This window comes from Oryzias latipes, chromosome 19, assembly GCF_002234675.1.
Source record: "Oryzias latipes chromosome 19, ASM223467v1".
Classification (NCBI taxonomy): domain Eukaryota; kingdom Metazoa; phylum Chordata; class Actinopteri; order Beloniformes; family Adrianichthyidae; genus Oryzias; species Oryzias latipes.
Genome location: NC_019877.2, coordinates 17,181,270 through 17,200,728, shown reverse-complemented (window position 1 = coordinate 17,200,728; position 19,459 = coordinate 17,181,270). Strand labels below are relative to the sequence as shown.

At 40.5% G+C, this 19,459-nt stretch overlaps 1 protein-coding gene across 2 annotated transcripts in view; it reads left to right on the top strand.

Moving 5' to 3' along the window:
* LOC101172231 (ryanodine receptor 2) overlaps positions 1–19,459 on the top strand; it is a 310,508-nt gene that overhangs the window by 130,075 nt on the left and 160,974 nt on the right. For both annotated transcript variants that reach the window (XM_023949560.1, XM_023949561.1), the window contains exons 52-57: positions 7,267–7,436; positions 8,547–8,767; positions 9,289–9,379; positions 13,971–14,111; positions 15,202–15,365; positions 15,536–15,614. In XM_023949560.1, coding sequence (XP_023805328.1) covers positions 7,267–7,436; positions 8,547–8,767; positions 9,289–9,379; positions 13,971–14,111; positions 15,202–15,365; positions 15,536–15,614 — 866 coding nt within the window. The remainder of the gene's footprint in view (positions 1–7,266; positions 7,437–8,546; positions 8,768–9,288; positions 9,380–13,970; positions 14,112–15,201; positions 15,366–15,535; positions 15,615–19,459) is intronic.

The window sequence follows — 19,459 nt, the reverse complement described above, 5'->3', positions numbered from 1 at the left end:
ATTCTGCAATTGTGTACCTGTGCAGAGTTGTTGGTCATGTGACTCATTTAATTCGAAAAAAGTGTTTCCATCGCAAATTTGCGAAATATGTCCATTTTGATACGCCTCAAAAACCACTACCTCCATTTCGATAAATGCAAGTTTTTTTCATAATTGACGTGTTTCCATTGGGCAAATTTACTTCCGCAAATCTAATTTGAGCAATTTCTTAGTCAATGGAAACGCAGTGTTCCATAGGTGAAGGTGTGGGAAAAGGTGGGGACTCACCAGGGGTTGACATAGCCCAGAAATTTGCACTGGCCCACAGGGCCAGTAGTTTTTGAAAGTTACTGGCCCGACACCGCGCACAGCGAGACCCGCCGCTCCGCAGGTGCTTGCAACTTTAGGGGGGTCCGGGGGCATGCCCCCCCGGAAAATTTTAATATGGTGCAATTTGGTGCATTCTGGTGACATCTAGCACTTATTTATACACTTTTCAATGACTAAAAATAGAGCATATCAAACTTAAATCTGCTCTAGTCTGTTTCAGATGTTTTGAAGAGAGCGCTGCAGTGTAGTAGGAAACACTAGTTAAGAAGTTTTCATGCTGCTTCTAATCACTGCTATTTCACATTTGTTCCTAATCAATAGTTAAGAAGTTTTATTGACTTTTTTGCCCTGACTGCCTTAAGGTTCTGCTTTTTGTTACTGTTGCAAAGTTACATTTACTTTTTAGTTACTTTAGTTACCTAATTAAATTAAATAATTGAAAAATTAAATACAATTAAATTACTGAGATCATTCAGCTAACTAGAAATACTTACTGCTTACAGTGTTGTAAAGAAAAACAAAATTAAGTAGTTTGACATTATACTCCATTTGAGTCTGAGATTCAGGTATTTTGAGTTGCCTTTGATTCTTTGACATTCAGCTTAAAGCTTAGTGCATACAGTTTCATCTTCAATGCATTCATTAAATATCTTGCTGTCCATAGCACTAATTCCACCCGTCACTCCATCTAACATATTCCTATCTATTCCTGCCATGTCTTCCACATCTCTGACATGCTTCAGTCTCTCTTCAGTGACGATGTTGGATTTATGATCATCGCGGTGAAAAACCACCAGGGGGCGCGCTGATATGTGTGTCAGTTTAAATATATCTGCCTAAAATGTAATAATAACCCACTGGCTTGTTCCTTCGTTGTTGCTGTTTAACATTGTTTAGTATTGAATTGTTACATTCAATAAAGTTTGAAAAAAAAAATGAGTGAGCGCGTGCTCGGCAGTGACAGCCGTGCGCGCAGGCGGGAGAGGAGGAGAAGAGTGATAAAAGGTTTCCCATAGAAACCCTTGAAGTCTGAACACAGGACTAGCAGAAAAAGTGAATTATAAAGACGAGGTAAATCTACACGTTTTCGCAAAATATACTTTATTGTAAAAGGTGAAAAATGTATTAATTATTAGATATTTTAGTGGCCCGAGCGGACAAGTAAAAAATAAAGTCTTGTGGTCCGTACTGCTCGAAAAACAGGACCGGGCCAGCGGACAAATGGCTATGTCGAGCCCTGCTCACAATAAGCTCACTCGCTCACTCCTGTTTGGCGAAAGCTGTTGCCACAGATATGATAACTCAGAGCGACTCGGACCCATCACTGTTGACTGGTTTTAACATGATGGCGCCCATATCAGGAAGCAACGGTGAGGGATTTTGCCTCATTTTGCGAGACCCAGGAGGTAAGGCCTTTTCTTTGGGTGACGTCACACCCTGATTCGTCCATTGTTTTTACAGTCTACTGGTTGGCCTGTGGTGAGTATCTTTGAAGGTCCACTTGAAGTACCATTCAAACCACCTATTGATCTATTGTAAAAGGTTTTGGGACAGAGCAGACGTCTGTCAAAGTGTGAGTGTTTAATAAAGTGGATTTGTTTCTTACAACGACAGTGTGTGCACACACTGTACAGCTGTAAGGTTCCAACGGTTATTGCAATTCACTTAGTTTAGTTTCTGCTTTTGGTTGTTCTCAAGGAAAATGCATGTGAATGTTCTTTTGTTTCTTAGGATTTGTGTGTGATTTTGAGGGGTGGAGCCAACTACCTATAAAAGAGTACCTCTTTTTAAGATGAAAGGCCTCTTTTTCGTTCTCTGTCTTCTCTGGCTTCCATGGTTCTGCTTTGTAGGCAGCTTCCCTGCCTTAGTATTGTATATCCTCACAATTTTCTGAGTTTTTATCTTGAATTTAGTTACAGTTGATGTCAGCTCATTTTCGTTCACATCAGAGAGAACGATTGAGTGTGGGATCCTTTAAATGGGTGGATTATTGTCTTTGCTGGTTTTGCATTTTGGAATTTCCGCTGCCAACTTTGGACCCACATTTAAAAAATAGCCATTGAGGCTGTTTGCTGCTTTATTGATGTCATAGTTTTGACCCTTCTCATCTGTAAAGCAATCTGGGTTTGATCGTTTTTTTGACCATTTTTAATTATGCTTTTTAAAATCTCCAAACTCAATTTACGTTGTATTTATTTTGATTCAGCAGATTATTAAAGTACATGCCTTGTAATTTCAGTTAGTTTATTTTTTTATGACATATCTTTGTTCAGTTTCTCTTGACCTTTGTTTTAAGAATTTTTTTATAGCAGTTATTTTTCTTTTTACAAGTTTTTTGTAGACCAGTAGTTAACCAAGGGCATTTGGCAAATGTGTTCAAGAATTTATAAAATGGACAGTTCTTAAGAGTTTCTGTATTTTTTTATTTCTTAACCTTTTATAAACTAGTTCTTTTTATTATTTTCTTTGTTTTCACATTGATGCCAAATAGTGTGAAAACTGGTAAATGATCAGTTATGTCACATATCATTAGTCTACTCCATTGAGTGTATTCTATATTATTTGTAACTATATTATCAATAAGAGTAGCACTTTCAGTAGTGATTCTGCTGGGTGTTATTATGATTGGATATAAACTCATACATACATTGTGCTGATAAAGTCGTTGGTTGCTTTATGTTTGCTAGGGTATATCAGATTGATATTGAAATCTCCACAGACTAAAAATATTTTGTTATTTCGGGAGTTAAACATCTTTGCCATCCAGTCAATGAACACTAAGCTTGACCCTGGCAACCTATATACACAGCTTTTTATGATATTTTTCCCTAAATCATTACATATTTCAATTGTAAGACATTCCAGTATTCCATCAACTGCAACTGACAATGTATTAATTACTGTAAACTTAGTATTTCTTTTCACACACATTATATTGCGATTCCTCTACCTTTTTGTTTACTCTGTTGACATAGTTAATAGTTTTCCAATTCAAAGTCAGTGTCCTTGTAGCTGCTGAACCAAGTTTAAGATATGGTTATGATATTAAAAGAATGTCCCATATTCTGCAGTCCTTGATTGATAGTTTCCCTTCTGAGTTAACATAGTTTTTAAAGTCATCGAAGTTGTACTATTTGCAGTCCGTATTAACAGTGGAAAGTAAATCTAGCCACAGGGGTTGCAAGCCAGTTGCCTCTGTGCCGGTCCCAAGCCCGGATAAATAGAGAGGGTTGCGTCAGGAAGGGCATCCGGCGTAAAAATTGCCAAAATAACCATGCGAATCATCCACAACACTTTAGACATACCGGATCGGTCGAGGCCCGGGTTAACAACGACCGCCACCGATGCTGTTAACCTACAGGGTGTCGGTGGAAATTTGACTACTGTTGGTCGAAGAAAGAGGGGAGGCAGAAGGGCCCGTGGCCAGAGAGAGAAGGGAAAAGGCAGGAACATAGGTTTGAGAATAGGGACTCTTAACGTTGGCACAATGACAGGGAAAGGCAGAGAGCTGGCAGACATGATGGAGAGAAGGAAGGTAGATGTACTGTGTGTGCAGGAGACAAGGTGGAAGGGCAGGAAGGCACGTAGTATTGGAGGAGGATACAAACTGTTCTATCATGGCGTTGATAGGAAGAGAAACGGGGTAGGAGTGATTCTGAAGGGGGAGTTTGTAAACAGTGTTCTAGAGGTGAAAAGAGTCTCAGACAGGATGATGAGCTTAAAGTTAGAAATCGAAGGGGTGATGGTGAATGTAGTCAGTGGGTATGCGCCACAGGTTGGCTGTGAGTTAGAAGTGAAGGAGAGATTCTGGAGTGAGTTGGATGAGGTCATACAGAGTTTCCCCAGAGGAGAGAGAGTTGTTATTGGAGCAGACTTTAATGGGCATGTTGGTGAGGGCAATAGAGGTGATGAGGAGGTGATGGGCAGGTTTGGTGTGAAGGAAAGGAATCTGGAGGGACAGATGGTGGTGGACTTTGCGAAGAGGATGGAAATGGCTGTAGTCAACACTTACTTCCAGAAGAGAGAGGAACATAGAGTGACATACAGAAGTGGAGGTAGGAGTACCCAGGTGGACTACATCCTATGTAGACGAGGTCATTTGAGAGAGGTTATTGACTGCAAAGTGGTGGTAGGAGAGAGTGTAGCCAGACAGCACCGCATGGTGGTGTGTAAGATGACTCTGGAGGTCAGGAAGAAGAAGAGAGGGAAAACAGAAAAGAAGACCAAGTGGTGGAAGCTACAGAATGAAGAAACTTGTGAGGAATTTAGGCAGAAGTTGAGACAGGGTCTGGGTGGTCAGGATGAGCTTCCAGATGACTGGGAAACTACAGCAGAAATTATCAGGGAAACAGGTAGGAAGGTGCTAGGTGTGTCATCTGGAAAGAGGAAAGACGGTAAAGAGACTTGGTGGTGGAATGAGGAAGTACAGGAATGCGTCCAGAGGAAGAGGTTGGCTAAAAAGAAGTGGGATGTAGAAAGGACTGAGGAAGGTAGACAGGAGTACAAGGAAGCGCAGCGTAGAGTGAAGAGAGAGGTGGCAAAGGCCAAACAGAAAGCTTACGATGAGCTATATGACAGGTTAGACACAAAGGAAGGAGAGAAGGACTTGTACAGGCTAGCCAGACAGAGAGACAGAGATGGGAAGGACGTGCAACAGATAAGGGTGATTAAGGACAGAGATGGAAAGGTGCTAACAACCCAGGAGAGTGTACAGAAAAGATGGAAGGAGTATTTTGAGGAGCTGATGAACGTGGAAAATGACAGGGAAAGAAGGGAGGAAGATGTGGTTGTTGTGGAGCAGGAAGTAGCAGAGATTGGAAAGGATGAGGTTAGGAAGGCTCTGAAAAGGATGAAGAGCGGAAAGGCCGTTGGTCCTGATGACGTTCCTGTGGAGGTATGGAAGTGCTTAGGAGAGGCAGCAGTGGAATTTCTAACAAGGTTGTTCAATAGGATTTTAGAGAGTGAGAAGATGCCTGAGGAATGGAGGAGAAGCGTTCTGGTCCCCATCTTTAAGAACAAGGGTGACACGCAGAACTGCAGCAACTATAGAGGAATAAAGTTGATGAGCCACACAATGAAGCTGTGGGAAAGAGTAGTGGAAGCCAGGCTTAGGAAGAAGGTGGAGATCTGTGAGCAGCAGTATGGTTTCATGCCCCGTAAGAGCACCACTGATGCCATTTTTGCTTTGAGAATGTTGATGGAAAAGTACAGAGAAGGTCAGAAGGAGCTGCATTGTGTGTTCGTAGATTTAGAGAAGGCGTATGACAGGGTGCCGAGGGAGGAGCTGTGGTACTGTATGAGGTCGTCTGGAGTGGCAGAGAAGTATGTCAGAGTGGTTCAGGACATGTATGAGAGAAGTATGACGGTGGTGAGATGTGCTGTAGGTCAGACAGAGGAGTTCAAGGTGGAGGTGGGACTACACCAAGGATCAGCTTTGAGTCCTTTTTTGTTTGCTATGCTGATGGACAGGCTGACAGATGAGGTAAGACAGGAATCTCCCTGGACAATGATGTTTGCGGATGACATTGTAATTTGCAGTGAGAGTAGAGAGCAGGTGGAGGAACAGCTAGAGAGGTGGAGGTTTGCTCTGGAAAGAAGAGGCATGAAGGTCAGTCGTAGTAAGACAGAATACATGTGTCTGAACGAGAGGGATCAAGGCAGAAGCGTTAGGTTACAGGGGGCTGAGGTGAAGAAGGTGCAGGAGTTTAAGTACTTGGGGTCAACAGTTCAGTGTGATGGGGAGTGTGGAAAAGAGGTGAAGAGGCGAGTGCAGGCAGGTTGGAGCGGTTGGAGGAAAGTGTCAGGAGTGTTGTGTGACAGAAGAGTGCCAGCAAGACTCAAAGGAAAGGTGTACAAGACAGTGGTGAGACCAGCTCTGCTCTATGGGTTAGAGACGGTAGCAGTGAGACAGAGACAAGAGGCTGAGATGGAGGTAGCGGAGATGAAGATGTTGAGGTTCTCCTTAGGAGTGACCAGGTTAGACAGGATAAGGAACGAGTACATCAGAGGGACGGCTCATGTTGCCTGTGTTAGCGACAAAGTCAGAGAAGCCAGACTGAGATGGTTTGGACATGTTCAGAGGAGGGATAGTGGATATATTGGTAGAAGGATGTTGGAGATGGAGCTGCCTGGCAGGAGGGCAAGAGGACGGCCAAAGAGGAGATACATGGATGTCTTAACAGAGGACATGAAGTTGGCTAATGTTAGGGTAGAAGATGTCCATGATAGAGTGAGGTGGAAAAGGATGATTCGCTGTGGCGACCCCTGATGGGAAAAGCCGAAAGAGAAAGAAAGATTAACAGTGGAAAGTAATTGATCAGCGTCTGTCATCTTGAGGGTTGTTATCAATATCACTGAGATTCAGATTTCTTACTTGCTTCAACAAAGCTGCCACTGTTTATCATTAACAAACTTTAAGAGGATCGCTGGTTTGTCGGTCTCTCTTCTCCTTGGGAGCGGTCGGTAGATCTCAACATTGTTTCTGTCCAGAGAAATTCCTTTGGACTTTAGGAATTCTTCCAACTGTTTCTCCACAGAGCTCGTCTCCTGCTCGATGGATTCTTCACCATTCCTGGCGGTCACTGCGTGCGCGTATGACCAGGGTTTGATTTTCAATGCAGTGATAATCACGTCGTTAATCCTGGAGTTCTGCTCCTGGTCAACCATTCGTTTTTCGATTATCTCAATCCAGTTGACATCCTGATCATTCAGAGCCCACACCTGTCTCACCTCCTCTACCACATTTTTCCTGGCTATAACTTCCTCCAGCACAAAATCAAGCAACTTCTTGATATCCTCACATTCCTCCGTCATGGAGAGGTTTTCGGGGGCATGATTAGGGATTGCTTTTTTGCAATATTTACGCTTTTTTGGAGTAAAAAGAGTTGTGAAATGCAGCTGCTATGCCTCTTGCGTCTTCCTGACTGTCATATTTTGTGTGTTTGTGTTTCTGCACAGATGGGGTGGTTGTGGAGCCAGACATGTCGGCAGGTTTCTGTCCAGACCACAAAGCTGCCATGGTCCTGTTTCTAGATCGTGTTTATGGCATAGAAGACCAGAATTTTCTCATGCACCTCCTTGAAGTTGGGTTCTTGCCTGATTTAAGAGCTGCTGCCTCACTGGACACTGTAAGTGTGTGGATTTTATGTTTTCTCTTGAACCAAATGTACACTGAACTGTATGGTAAACAGATTTGTCCGCATTTGAATTAAATTCATAGATTAGCTCAGATTAAGAATATATATCCTCCTGACTACCAGCAATGCAAATTCGTTCTCTGTAGAGGACAATTCTAAGCCTGCTGGCAATGCAGCCACCCATATCACAGGCAAAGTCAGTCCTCTCCTCAGTGGCAGGCAGTACTTCAGATTGTGACCCTCCTGCTGGGTTTGACATGGTTGAAGCATAATGTGATGGATTGGCAAAGGATGAAACCCAGGAACAGAAAGGACACATCACAGATCCTCAAATCAGTAGATGTTTTAATGCCATGAACAAAACAAACCAAATACTAGAAAAGCTTCAAAGATGCTCAAACACAGAATACAGAAAAGCCACACCTTATATAGGAGCTTAATGAGAATACAAATCAGCTCTGACTCTCACAGGAGACTTCAGGTGAGGGGAGGAGAGATCACAGCCAGTCAGATGAATCAACCTTTTCATAACAGGCCAGGATAGGCTCCGGCAGCCCCTTGACCCCGAAAGGGACAAAACAGCTAAGAAGATGAATGAATGAATATATGGATACAATTTACTCTGAGGGCTTAAGAAAAGCATGATGTAGGCCCTTTAAGTCATTTTGGTATCCACAGAGGACATTTGGGACTTTTTAAGAATACCAAAGGTGAAGAGGTGGGGCTCTGGGGACTGTTGTTTTGGCTGATTTAAAAAATACATGTTTTTTTCTTTCTTTCTGGTAGTCAGGATATATTTCACATTAAAAAATAATCTTTCACTCAAACACAGTTTAATATATGAGGCTTTAGGAATGGAAAATAACCTCATAGTCTTAGATGATTATTTTCATGAAATCCTATTTACCTTAGCAGCAGACCTCCGTCTCCTCTACACAAACCTGTAAGCACCAGAAAAAGCTTCATTTTGAGCTGCTATAACATTAAACTGCCTGCTGTGCTTTATTCATGAAAAAATATGGAACAATGTCCAACTCATTCCAAAATGATCCGGTGTGTAAAGATTCTTACTCCTTCGTTTTTATTTCTCGTCTTCCTCAGGTTGCTCTCAGCGCCACTGACATGGCACTTGCCCTCAACCGGTACCTGTGCACTGCAGTGCTGCCTCTTCTAACCAAGTGTGCTTCTCTGTTTGCTGGCACCGAGCCCTTTGCCTCCCTTATTGACTCCCTCCTCCATACGGTGTATCGTCTGTCCAAAGGTGGCTGCTTGACCAAAGCTCAGAGAGACTCCATCGAGGAGTGTCTGCTGGCGGTGTGTGGGTGAGTGCAGGCCACTGACACACCAACTGTGCTGCTCAGGAGCGGGGCTGCGCGATTTGAGATGTGACTTAACTGCTTTAGTATTCCTGAATGCACTGCTGTTTTCTTCTGATTCTGACTTTATTAAACATTTATTAAAACATCCATCCATCCATTTTCTGAACTCGTTTCTGAACAGACTGAAATGCTGACTTAAGTTAGAAAGTCATCATAAATTTTGGAGATCTACATAAGTTTAAAATAAAGTCAGGGATGTGGACCAGCTGCCTGTCGTCTATAGGTCAGAAAATGACTCCAGCCCAGCTGTGGACCAGTGTTGTCATTTCTGCATGGAGTCATGTTGTTGTCAAAAGTGTGTTGCCGTCCTAAAAGAATGTTAAGTTTTCTGCAAGCTGTTTACAGATGCAAAACTTGGCTGTATGTGGAGACATCAAGCTACAGTACAAGTGCAAGGACCAGAGCTCCATGGTGTCATGTTGTTCTCTGTCATCACTGAGTCATGCTGTCCTCACAACCTGCAGCAAACTGAGGCCTTCCATGATGCAGCACCTGCTGAGGAGGCTGGTGTTTGACGTTCCACTGCTCAATGACCACACCAAGATGCCTCTGAAGGTGAGAAGTCTCCTAGTACTTTAACTCAGGGGCGTCAAACTCCTGGCCTCCAGGCTCGTTGTCCTAAATGTCATCCAATTAACCTGCCACTGAAGCTTATTATTGGCAGAACATACCTGTTCCAGGTAATCAGCAGCAGGTAGGACTGGGTTTTTACATAAACCAACAGGATGTTGGCCCTCGAGGCCTGGTGTTTGACAACACTGCTTTAAACCTTTACCACCATAGATGTCACATTCGACACCTTACAGGGTCATGAAAAACCTGGAAAAGTTTTGAAAAATAAAAATGCAATTTCTAAAAGTTTGTGAAAAATTACATCTTCTTTAAATATTTGGAAATGTCTTAAATTTTTTATATTTTGGATGAAAAAAAAAAACATTAATAAAAAATAGCTTAACCTGATATTTGAATTTAAATTTTGGCAGAAGTTAATCTTACACTATCAACGGTGGGAATTTAACTTGCCGTAAAGCAGGACAAGTTTTTATCAGTTCAGTGGATGGCGCTTTCAACTTGCTATTGGACATACAGTAGATTGTGAAATGCTACAAAATGCTGGGGAAAGGTAACTTCAACATTAATGGCTCTTCAAGAAGATGTAGAGTGAGAGTAAAAACTATTTAATCCCTTGTTGGTTAAGTTGATTTTCCCACTAATAAAGACACAATCATTCTATACTTTTAATAGAATAGGTCTTTAATAATCCCTGAGGAAATTTAAAAATGATTAACAGATAAAAAATAAAATAAAAATATTAATAATTTAAAATCAGTGGATTAAAAAAAAAATTAAATAAATAAATGAATAAAGATGACAAGACATTACTTTTAAGATGCCCTGCCAGAGAATTGTATTGCCTGAACAAAAGATTTCTTCAGTCTTTCTGTGAAGCAGTGCTGGGACAGCAGTCTGTTGCTGAATGTGCTCCTCATGCTGGTGTAGGCCTCATGTAGGGGATGATCCTCATGATAGCCCTGAACCTGTTCAGAGTTTTCTGCTCTGACACCTCCTCCACCAGATCCAGCTTCAGTCCCACCACAGAATTCGCGCTCTTGATGATCTTGTTGAGCCTGGAGATGTTCTTCTTGCTGGTATTGCACCAGCACACAGCAGCATAAAGGAGAGCACCCTCCACCACTGATTGATAAAACATGTGGAGCAGTTTTGTGCTGATCTTAAAGGAGCACAACCTTCGGAGAAAGTACAGCCTGGACTGGGTCTTTTTGTAAAGCTGATCCGTGTTGGTAGTCCAGTCCAGCTTGTGGTCCAACACAACCCCCAGGTACTTGTAAGTCTGTACCATCTCCACACTTCCTCCTTCTATGTGCAGAGGCTGAGGTGTTCGGGCTTTCTTTCTGAAATCCAGAACCATCTCCTTGGTCTTCTGGATGTTCAGCTGCAGTTGATTCTCCCCGCACCAGGCCACAAAGTCCTCCACCAGCCGCCTGTACTCCCTCTCCTCTTCTCCTTTCATGTATGCTACAATAGCTGTATCGTCGGAGAACTTCCGCATGTGGCAGGTCGAGGTTTTATAACGGTAGATGGCGGGGTATATTGGTAGATTTATTCTAACATGGAGAGACAGAATATCAAAACATAATTCCAGAAAATAACTTTAAATAATTTATATTAATTTATTTGTATCTCACTGAGGAAAATAAGTATTTGATCCCACTATTGAAAAGCACTTAATACTTGGTGGCAAAGCCTTTGTTTGCAAGCACAGCCGTCAAACGTTTGTTGTAGTTAACCACAAGGTTATAACTACATATCAGTGGGAATTTTGGCCCACTCTTCTTTGCAGATCCTCTCTAAATCATTAAGGTTGGTCGGCTGTCGCTTGGCGACTCAGACCTTAAGCTCTCTCTATAGATTTTCAATTGGATTGACGTCCGGAGACTGACTCCATGATCTTAATATGGTTCCTCTTGAGCCATTTCTTGTTCCCTTTGCTGTATGCTATGGGTCATTGTCATGTTGGAAGACCCAGCCACGGCCCATTTTCAGCTTCCTAGCAGAGGGGAGGAAGCTGTCTCAGGACTGCACAGTACATGCCTCCATCCATCTCCCACTGATGCGTTGTAGTAGCCCTGTGCTCTTGGCAGAGAAACACCCCCAAAACATAATTTTCCACCTCCATGTTTGACGGTGGGGACAGTGTTCCTGAGATCATAGACAGCATTTTTCTTCCTTCACACATGACGAGTATAGAGTTTAAGCCAAATACTGTATTTTCAGGACCATAGGGCGCACTGGATTACAGGGCGCAGTTTCAGTTATGGGTGCTTTTTCTGTTTTTAACACATACAAAGGGCCCATCGGGTTTTAGGGTGCAGGCACGTTAAAACATACCAGTAAAACATGCATGCGCGTGTGTGTTTTAAAAATGTGAGTTATTAGCAACAAATGTCTTGCTTTCTCTTTGCCTTTTCCTCTTTTTACAGCTGCTCAATCACTATCCTTCATTTGACCGTTTTGATTAGTTACAAATAATTGACAAATGATTAAAATCAAACATATAAAATGCATTCATGGAAAGGGTTGGTGGACACATATTTTATCACTAAGCTTTAACCTCCATTCACACTGAATACATTTCACGCGACAAATTCGAGTGACGTATTCTCTGCTCCCCACCTGTCCAAAAATGTGTTCATATGCTTGACGCCCCAGCTGCGTGTGCTACCAGCTAATATTTTTAGCCTGATCGCTACATGGAGTGGTGGCTGTGTATATCTCATTTATAATGCATGAAATACACAGATGATAGTGAGAGATCATGTTTATCTATTTTAAAGAGTTCTACAAAAACATTGGTAATCAAGTCTCCATGTCTGGGTTCATGAGACCTTTCAGAGATTCTCCCAATATGGTGAGCTTCACTCCCACTGTGTCTGAAAGATGGCTGCTTCCGTGGTCTCTCCGTCTCTCTCTGACCCAGTTTGAAAGCTTGCCCTCCCGCATTAACCAGAGAGGGTTAACAAATAAATTCAAGAATAAAATCAGGGGACCTTTTTTTTATTATTGTCTCAATAAAAATAGAAAATTATCATAAAGTTCAGGAGCAGTTCTCTGTCTGGCCATCAGTTCACCTCCCGGGAGCCGGTGTAGTGATCACGATCACATCAGCCCAATGGGCTCTGTGACAGTTTGTCTGGGGCAGGGGTGGGCAAACGTTTTGACTCTTGGACCACAAAGTCTTCTAAATCTGATAAAAGGGCTGGACCAAGAGCAGATGCATGGACCTCATAAGGGAAAGAAATAACATCGAATCTGGACAAGAACATTTTAATTAAAATTAATACATATTTTAAAACAGAACATTTTTGAGTTTTTATTTCAAAACTATTGGTTTTGTTATAATTTTAGAGCCAATTGCACCAATGACTTGATGTACCTTGTGTTAAACACAAACTTAGAGAAATGCTGCATTCATGTGGTGTTTGAATGATTGAAAGAATGAAAAACAACAAATCTTCCAACACGCTAGAGAATGGATCCCCAAACTTTTTCTTGTGGGAGCAATGTAACATTTTTCTTCTCTGATGTGACTTTTTTTAAAATCTCATTTTAAACTTCTTTTGTCTTTATTTTATTATAAAGCACTTTGGTACCCTGAAATAGTTGTAAAGTACTACATGAATAAAATGTCATTCATTCATTCATTCATTCATTCATAATCCTTTTAATAAAAGAAATAAAACAATTTATGGAAAAAAAACTTAATAAGTCTATGTGATCTTCAAAGAAAAAAAGTCAGGAAAAATGATACTAATGGATTTAAAAAATATAACCGATAAATAATCGATCCTTTCCCTTCGTTATAGTCCTTTTGAGACTTTGGAGTGCTGCCAGATCCCCACACATTTAACAGTTTGCACTAAACATCACAGTTTGCTCTAAACGCGCCGTGCCTGTCCCAGGACGTCAGATCGCGTCTGTACCATTGACTTAACACTCAAACTGGCTGCTGCGCCTATCGTGTTTCGTGTGAACGACCTCTACATCTCATGATTGCAGGTGAGGAAGAGGACAGGTGAAGCACTGAAGCAATTTTTACCCACAAAGTCAGAATTAAAGCTGCCCTTTTGAGCTGGAAACTGCCCAGTCTGGTAAAAATTTGTCGGTTGAAGAGTTATAGTAGTCGAAAGAATGTAAACACTGGAGCTAAACCTCCGGGAAGAAACTGCTTCAAAACTAAGAGACTCTTACTAGGTTTCCTTTATATAATGCAGTAACAGACTTATACAATAACAAGAGAAATATTTAAAGTTGGTGTCACTCTCTTCAGTATGTCTTCCAATAACTGATTGGTTAATTTGGTTTATTTCAAGCAGTTTCAACAATAAATGCAAAGGAAAACAACTAAAGGACATAAAAATATGAAATATAACAGTTTTTAAAATATTTATTTATTAATTAAATGCAGTCTTAATAATCATAGTCTCAATAAATGCTGTCTTCTTGACATTGCTCATAAATCACAAGTTGACACACTGTATTTGCACTTATGCATGCAGGACAAATTGATTCCATTAAATATAATGATTGTCAAATAGATTTTGACAATGTTCTCTGACCGTCTTAGCTGCTGACCAATCACTACGAGCGATGCTGGAAGTATTACTGCCTGGCTGGAGGCTGGGGGAGTTATGGAGCAGCGTCTGAGGAAGAACTTCACCTCTCCAGGAAGCTTTTCTGGGGAATTTTTGATGCCCTGTCCTGCAAGGTGAGACTGTTTGAATAATTATCAGAAAACATTGAGAGGATGAACAAAAGCTTCTTTCCTCAAGTAAGAAATAAGAGAAACTTGTTCTTTCTTTTATTCTGCAATGTAGAAAAAGTTCTGTATTTCTCAATACTTTCTTAAAGAGACAAATGGACTTTGGTAATTTGCAAAGCTGCTGTTTTAAAGGTCAATATCTCATGAAGAACAAAGTTGGAAGTGTTGATGCTTTTCATCATCCTCCAGAACCAGACTTGTGGGTAACTCTCTAAATTTCATGGTCACTTTAAAAGAGCCATTTGGGTCAGTTTCTTGCTGATGCGAACAGCAAATTCCCACTTTGCCTTTTAGAAAAATACTTTTTAATTATGTGTTTGTGATCATTAAGCCATTTATATATAAAATGTAGCTTTCAAATATTTACAGTAATTGCAAATATCCAGTCGTACAGTTTTGAGCCAGAAGACACACATGGATCTATTTGTCTGCAAGTGGATGCATCAGGATGGAGCATATCAGGGAGCTTGTGGCCCTTCCATTGTAGGTTCGATGTCGCATCTACAATGTTTTTCTAATTTTTCATTTGCTGATTCATCATGATTTGAATAAAGAAATACTCAGACATTCTTATAAGCTTAATTTTCTTCTATATATGTCCTCCATCATCAGAAAAAAGAATGTTAAAAACACCAAAAAACTCAATTTTCACTGGAGTAGGTCTTTAAAAGATCTAAAAGGCAGATTTGACTCCTGAATGTTGGGTTGATTATTTCCCTTACTGCTCTTATTTTCTCCTATAAAATTATTTTTTTGTCCTTCAAACTTTAGTTTGAATTAACAACAAAGGAAAGAAGATTCAGGGTCATTGTCTTTGCCACCAACAGGTCTCTAAAAACTTACTTTGCTTTCAGTGTTGAAGGATAGTTTTTAGGCCTTGGCTCAGTGTGTTTGTTTGCCAGCCTCTTTTACCATCATGCTTCCTTCCTGTCAGCCAGTAAACCACCTCCTATGTGTCTTTAGGTTGTAAGTGAACAGATCTAGAGGCTTCAGTCCATGTTAAAGCAGTTGCTGCTACTCTGTGTTTTCATGACAGCGCTATGACCAGGAACTTTTCAAGCTGGCTCTGCCATGCCTCAGCGCCGTGGCTGGAGCTCTTCCTCCGGACTACATGGAGTCCAACTACATGGCCATGATGGAGAAGCAGTCATCCATGGATGCAGAAGGAAACTTCACACCGCAGCCTGCAGATACCTCCAAGTATGCAGGGCTCTGCAATTTTACTTTCTCCCAATACACTAATGTCCAAACTAAAAGCTTATCTTAAGATCCTGATAATTAGTTCAGTTCTGAAAGTGTTTGCAGACTGACTATTCGTCTGCTGGAGTCATCAGGTTGTATGTGAATGGGTTTGCCTTTCTCTTCATCAGTGTGACCATCCCTGAAAAACTGGACTATTTCATCAGTAGATATGCAGAACACAACCATGAAAAGTGGTGCACAGAGAAGGTAAGATGATAGCTGCTCTCTTCATCCTCATATCAGTCTCTCTTAAAATGAAGTGTTTAGCATGTCCTCAGACATCATTGAAGACATTCTGCTGCTCCTTGTTTCTGATTAGCTGATTCAGGTGTTTCTACACTGTGATTACACCTGATACAGGTAATCAGCAGCAAGCAGGTCAGCTGAAAAACAGGCAGGGTTGTAGATTTCCTGGACCAAGGGTTGGGTAGCCTTGATCTCCACTGAAAGAAACACTATAAGAGAGTTTTCATCCCATTAATTTTGTTGTTGTTAATACCAAAAGTGAAAAAGAAGTTATTATAGTAACAATATTTCAACATTTTGTTCATGAAAAAGACACAAATTATAATCGTAACATAATGTACCGTAATTCTAAGAAGGAGAGACGGAGCTGAGCTGTTATTTTTATTTTTATTTTTTTACTGCGAACATTATAAGCAGGCCTGTCTCTACACTAACAAATAAATACAGAACCCTGTTGTTTGCTTGTTTTGGCTTTGCTGCTCCTTCTGGGTTCTACTATGAGAGAAATTGGCCAGAATGGTTGAAGACTGCAGAATGCTGATTGAACAGAACCGATACAAAGTACGTGTCTGTCTGCCTCCGAGCACCATCAGTGCGAGGCAGAGACACTTGATTGGATAGAATTTAGACCAATTAGCATAAACCCTCTTGTCTGTGATTGGCTGTTATGAACGCAACATCATAGATAAGGACAAAGCGAGATGAGATACAACTGAAAACATTTGTGTCGCAATCGTAAAAATGTATTTCAAAGGGCAAAGAAAAAGATTTTGAAATCAAACATTAAATGTATTTATTTGCAGCTTTGCAATTTTTTTTTAAACAGAACATTTTGTGTTCAATTTTTGAATTTTTGAATTCAAAAGTGTGACCTTTGAACGGAGCCTGTGACCTGACATGGGTAAAAAAAAACAAATTTGTTACCACGAAATAATTAATTAGTTCCCACAAAATAACTCATTTGTTCCCAAGAAATACTAATTCACATGATAAGTCATTCATAAACACAAATGTTAGCTATACTTGGATTTACAGCAGATGCCTTCACATTCCTGTCTGTGTTTATCTCATGACAATGCATGTGTAAACACAGAGGATGTTTACAGATCAGTTTATTTATTTTAAAAAGCGCTACAAAAGCATCGGCAATCACGTCTCCATGTCTGGCTTCGTTCACGTCCCGGTACGCACTCCCTCCTGCCGCAAAAGCCGCTTTACGACGCTACATCCGTGTCTCTGTGACCCACATTAATTCGAGAGGGGAAAAGTAATGATAAGTGAGTTTAGCTTTTTTCTGTGGAAAATCCCGTAAAATAAGATTGCGTTTGTAATCTTTTTTTTTCATTGATGAGTGCCGTATAACCCTGGATACGTTTTTAACGTATTTTCAAACAATTTTTTCAACATTAACCAATTGAGGTAAGAAACACATTTTGATATATTTCTACTACTACTACTACTATTACTAATAATAATAATAATAATAATAATAAAAAGATGACATTTGGGTGACAGGCAGATGAGCCTTTTAAACTGGTTTTGTAATTAAGTGAGGTTTAAATTCTAAGAATAATCCCTGAGAAGAACATGTGTTTTTATGGTAAAGTTCCCATCATTAATGCAAACGAATTATATTTTGCAAATCCTTTACACTTTCTTGCAAATAGATTACAATGCATCTTAAAAATGTTGCGTGAACATTAGTTGTATTGTGTACATACTGACATGTTTGTATGTGAACATTTTTCGTGCCAACAGGTATGATTGTAACATTTGAGTGTGTGTGTGGACAGGCCCAGCATCTTCTAGATTTTTATTACTGGTACATCTAAACCTGACCGTAATGAGTCTAAACTTCCAGCAACTTGTTGCTATATGCTGCTTCATGGTTCTACCCCCCCCCCCGCTTTCTATAATCACCCACCTATCCCCCCTCTCTTACATCCCTCTCTCTTCTTCCCTCCCTCCCTTCTCTATCTGGTCCAACAAAACACTGTTTATTCAAAAGGGGTTTATCCAAATATACCTCTGGTGTGTCAGAAGATTCATAATCCCTGTTGTAAAAATAAAATATGTCCAACACAAAAGCCATTTAGCTGTCATCTGTTGGACAGGACAAGTTTAAAAAAAAAAAAAAAGAGAGAGAGAAAATGAAACGTAGCCATCCTACAATTTAAAGCCTGTTGTTGTAAAACTGCAAGGTATTGATTTTGGAATTAGACTGGGTTGCCAGTAGTGATACCTACAATGTTTTTCTGTTCTCTAATAGCCTGTGCTAAAGGCTCAATGAAGAGTGCAAAGACAGTTTGGCTGAGGGAGCATCCCTGTCTGCGTTCTCTCTCTAGTTTTATTGTATTAGATAGATCTCTGTCGATTTTTATTCTGGCCAAGAAATAATTATCAAGATATTTTAAAACAGATTACACTTTGGTTATGTAAGCTAAATTTGCTTAAGACTAAGCAAAGGTAATTCCAGCAGACTGAATGAAATGCTATTTTTGTATCAAGGCTAACTGCTTTTGATTTATGACTTCTCATTTCATCGATAACATGGAGTGCTCGTCTTACATTGTCAAACATTTGTCTGTTTTGAATGACTCCTGTTTAATCTGTGTCTATTAATTCTGGGATAATTAGTTTTAGTCTTCTTGCGAATATGATATTGCAAAATTGACTTCCAAGTCCTTCGTGTATGTTCACCTGAGATAGGATTTCTTTAGGTGGTGGTTCCTCTGCGTTTGAATCCTTGCAGCTTCTCCTGGAAGTATTTTTGGTAACGCTTTCTTTTACAGTACAGTACTTATAGTGTACGTAAGTGGTATTTACATAGTACTTATTGTGTAAGGGCTGCACGGTGGCGCAGTGGTTAGCGCTCTTGCCTCACAGCAAGAAGGCCCCCGGTTCAAGTCCCGGCTGGGGGACATGAAAAAAAAAAAAAAAAAAAAAAAAAAAACACAACATCAATGGGGGACCTTTCTGTGTGGAGTTTGCATGTTCTCCCCGTGCATGCGTGGGTTTTCTCCGGCTTCCTCCCACCATCCAAAAACATGCTACATATAGGTTAATTGGCAACTCTAAATTTTCCATAGGTGTGAGTGTGAGAGTGAATGGATGTGTGATTGAGGATATTCCACCCTGCAACAGGGTATCCCTTGCCTACGCCCAAGTGGCCGGGATAGGCTCCAGCAACCCCGTGACCCCGAAAGGGAAAAAACGGTTAAGAAGATGAATGAATGAATTACATGGTACTTCTTTACTTCTACTCTGTACTTACATGGTACTTACTGTGTATTTGTGTGGTACTATTTGGTTCATACCTATGTGGTGCATACTGGATATTTATAATAAACTTATTGGGTATTTACATATTGCGCAAAGGTGTTTTTTGTGGAACATACCACATGTAAGAACAAGGTAAGTACAAATAAAGTACCGGTACCTTGACCTTTAGGTGTGCACTCGTTGTATGTTTCATGGTATTTACCATGAATTTACCACAGAAACTACTCCTTAAGAACAATGAAACTGGACTGTAAAAAAAAATCAGCCATATTTCCATTAAACTACATGGTAATTTCAGTACTAAATACTGGGTATGTTCACTTGAATATTACTCGGTACTTACCCCTTAAATACAATGAAACTGGACTGTAAAAGAAAGTCAGCCCCTATTTCCACTCTATTATATGGTACTTTCACTACTAAATGCTGGGTATGTTCACGTATTACCTTCTCGTACAGTGTACATACACACGTGGTCTTCTGACCTTATCAAAGAAGACAATGCTAACTTGTTGGTAAGGGTG